Below are 4,034 nucleotides of genomic sequence, written 5' to 3'. Positions count from 1 at the left end.
GGGTGTTGACCAATATTGACTAACGTTAACCGATGTTGACAACATTTATTTTTTTTTATTTTTTATTTTTAATTTATTTTTCTGTTGACCGATGTTGACCGACGTTTAGGTTTTGATGTGTAGTCATGTGTTGGCGTATACTTCGTGTAACTGATAATCATTTTCCAATTTTATGCCAAATTTTAGTTTTATCCCACACAGAACTTCAGAAATTAATGGTTCTTGCCTATCTCGTTTCCGATCGTTAATACAAAAAAAATTTCTATATTGAGAATGTACCATATTAATTGGGAATACATTCGCTATGTGACGGAAATTTGAAAACATGTATAGGACATAATGGGACATAACAAATATTACATTTGTTCCCTAAATATTCGTATTTGTTTTAAACGAGCTTTAATCGTTTCAAACGAGTTTTAAATGAATCTCTAATTTGTTTACAAATATAACACCGCACGTACGTGCGGGTCCAATCTAAAGTCGATAGTATCCAACCAAATCGAATCCATATATCGAAAAATATCCAATAGGTTTTATTTTTCGAAACCCGTTTATCCGAACTTGATCGGGTAATATCCCAAACCTGAACAGGTTACCCGAATGTTTAACCCTAATAAAATAAGTTTACAAAGATAATCCGTAAATACATTATATATTGCAAAGCTGATTACAAATTTAGTTTTTTAAATTAACCCAGCACGTATGTGCGTGTCTGAACCTAGTTGTTTATTAAAACTGTACCATCAATTACGAACCGAACTTGAGACAACATTTTAAAACTGACATTAGTTTATAACTTTATATATGCTGACGTATTACGTGTTCAAAGGTACTACTTACTAGTTATAATCCCTGTTTTAAAAATCCCCGTTTAGCACCGATTACGCTCCGTAAAATCGATAAATTTACCCTCTTCGTCTCGATTAATGACTAATCCCTGCCTAACATCGATTATCCGATTATACTGTCTAATCCGATTAATTCCCGTTTAATTTTCTATATACCTATTATTTTTGGAACCAAATATAAATCAAATATATATATATATTTTTGTGATTGAAACATTTAAATTAAGAGTTTATGACGTTTTACAATAACTAATGTACAAATTTTTAATTAAAATCATACTTTTTTTTCTTAAAATTACGTTTTTACGTGTTTACCATAGTTTTAAAGACAATACTATAGCTCTATATTTTATTTGATATTTTTCTTTTCATATAAACAGAATTATATATAGTTAGTACTATATATTTTTAATTTACTATTAATTTAATAAAATAACCCTAAAATTAGTCCCCGATTAATCTCCGTTTAATCTCCGATTTTCTTGCTAGGCGCTAGGCCCACCACCCCAACCGCCCGATTAGCGTCTAACTATTAGGTCCAACCGCCCGACTAGCGCCTAACTATTTCTAAATCAGGGGTTATAATATTGAGGAGCTTAATTTAACTTATCAATCAAGCCTTGTCCTAACAAATGTCATTAAAATAACTAAACAATAACTAGAGCAAGCAATCTAAAAACCGCAACCAATTAATTAAATTAGAATTAAAACAAACCTTTTATCCAACAAACATTTTTAACCATCAATCAATCATTTAAATGAAAGAAAAAAGAGTTGGGGTTATGATAAATAAATAATTTTGTATTAAATGAAGTTGGACTATTCATCCACAAGGCGTCACGTATGGGCACATAGGGCCATAGGGGCTTTGTCCCCAACAAGATGATAGTGATGTATAAGAGTTTGGTACAAACATTGATATTCTAGAACACCTACTTCTTTTTATTTTCTAGATGTATTTATCTGTTTGTATTTGTATTTTATTATATTTTGAGGATAAAAACCGGTGACACGTGGTTGCATTAAAAATATAATTCAACGGTGTAATGGTGTTCACACATTTTGACTAAGGTGTGAATTTTGCCAAAGTTTGGGTTTTGGAAATATATATAGGGGTTTGCTAATTTTTATTTAGCATTTAAATATGTATTATCAAATACTAATTAAACTAATCAGAAGCTTGTATTATTGTGATTCATCATTTTGGTTGAGTCATTGTTTATGTAGATCATAACGTGACTAGGACTACATTTTCTTTTCATTTCCCATGCAATGTTATGTTTTATGTTTTAAATTTTAAAATGTGCAATTAACTATTAACACCTTTTAAAAGAAATAATTTGTATGCATAAATAACGTTTCTTGATAAATAGGCTGATACAAAGAGTGTTTCAACTCCAATACAATAAATTGTGTTTTCTTGGTCAGCACTATAGGCTGGCTATACACTTTCACGGTGGAAGTTCCACGTTGAAAACAAAAGTTTCGCATACTTCGTCGACAGTATTTTTTTTTTTGGAGTATGGCATCAAAACCAAAATCAACCACAAAGCTATTCAACCTCTTCAAAACTGCATGCATGCATAGATCAAATTTATTATTCGAAAAACATATTAACATTATGTTACTTTGCTAATAATTGTTCGAAACTATTAAACGTTAGTGATGGTAAAAAAAATGGTAGTAAGAGGTTAAACTATAAACGACATGATGGTTTTGTATTGTTGAACCGCAAATTTTTTAGCATTTCATTTTGAAATTTGATGGATCGAAAGAAAAACAAAAGTTGTGAACAATGAATGGTTTTGAGATCGACATTGAAGGGGGAAAAAAAAACTAGTGAATATTGAATATGTGAATGTGGCAGTTATAGTTTGATGTAAAATAAAATATTAAAGAAATTAAAATTAATAATAAGAGGAAGAGCCCCACCAGCCACTCCTTCAAACGTGTCCTACCAACTCTCTTCTAGAAGCCAATTAGGCTCACCTTCCACCTCCAACCTTCCCTCCTCCTTTCACCATAAAACCCTCAGCAACAGAATCAAAAGCATCATCATCATCATCCTCATCATCATCATCATCACAAGAAAATAGCTATGGGGAGATCTCCTTGCTGTGAGAAAGAACACATGAACAAAGGTGCTTGGACTAAAGAAGAAGACGAGAGACTTGTCTCTTACATCAAGTCTCATGGCGAAGGCTGTTGGCGATCTCTTCCTAGAGCCGCTGGTCTCCTCCGTTGTGGTAAAAGCTGCCGTCTCCGGTGGATTAACTACCTCCGACCTGATCTCAAAAGAGGAAACTTTACACATGATGAAGATGAACTTATCATCAAGCTTCATAGTCTCCTCGGCAACAAGTAAGTCCCTTGTTCAACTTGATAATATCTATACGCTCTGTTTCTTGAAGCTTATGTTCTGTTTCTTGAAACTTGTGTCCTGTTTCTTGAAACTTATGTTCTGTTTTTTCTTCTTCATTAGGTGGTCTTTAATTGCGGCGAGATTACCTGGAAGAACAGATAACGAGATCAAGAACTACTGGAATACACATATAAAGAGGAAGCTACTGAGTAAAGGGATTGATCCCTCTACCCACAGAGCAATCAACGAGGCGAAAACAGAGGACCAAATTGTAAAAGATGTTTCCTTTGGGTCAAAGTTTGAGAAAACAGAGAAGTCTGTGGACCAGAAGCAAAGTAAAAAGAATCTAAATGGGTTTGGCTGTAAAGAAGAGAGCGTTGAGTACTACCCAGTTGTTGTTGTTGAAGAAGCAATATGTCCAGATTTGAATCTTGAGCTTAAGATAAGTCCACCATGCCAAAACCATAGAGAAAGATCTCCTCCTTACACTGCGCCCCGTTTTTACATGGAAAACGGCATGGAGTGTAGTAGTGAAACTGCGAAATGTCAGACAGAGGATAGTAGTAGCATTAGCTATTCTTCTTCGATTGATATTAGCAGAAGTGGCGTTGGCTATGACTTCTTGGGTTTGAAGACAAGAGTTTTGGATTTTAGAAGCTTGGAAATGAAATAAATGAATTAGAGAAATGATAATTTGTAGTTGTGTGATAATGTTAGACTCTTTTTTTTTTACTTGATCTTTGTTTTCCCTTATTTCCCAACTTTTGTATATTAACTTGAAATTTTCAAATCTGATTAATCAAGTTTGAGTTCAATTGTTT

The 4,034-nt window shown here is 33.1% G+C and overlaps 1 protein-coding gene across 1 annotated transcript; it reads left to right on the top strand.

Moving 5' to 3' along the window:
• LOC104766971 (transcription factor MYB32-like) lies at window positions 2,784-4,034 on the top strand. Its single transcript, XM_010490939.2, has 2 exons — window positions 2,784-3,212; window positions 3,334-4,034. The coding sequence occupies exons 1-2, from the start codon at window positions 2,950-2,952 to the stop codon at window positions 3,884-3,886; spliced, it is 816 nt and encodes a 271-aa protein (XP_010489241.1). The 5' UTR covers window positions 2,784-2,949; the 3' UTR covers window positions 3,887-4,034.

This window comes from Camelina sativa, chromosome 19 (assembly GCF_000633955.1).
Source record: "Camelina sativa cultivar DH55 chromosome 19, Cs, whole genome shotgun sequence".
NCBI classification, from domain to species: Eukaryota; Viridiplantae; Streptophyta; class Magnoliopsida; order Brassicales; family Brassicaceae; genus Camelina; species Camelina sativa.
Note: the sequence above shows the minus strand (reverse complement) of the source record. Positions and strands in the feature narration are given on the sequence as shown.

Bases quoted from the DNA above. Each gene is read 5' to 3' on its own strand.
- LOC104766971 (XM_010490939.2), top strand. From the start codon at position 2,950: ATGGGGAGATCTCCTTGCTGTGAGAAAGAACACATGAACAAAGGTGCT. The intron at 3,213-3,333 runs GTAAGTCCCTTG...CTTCTTCATTAG, and splicing joins CATAGTCTCCTCGGCAACAA to GTGGTCTTTAATTGCGGCGA.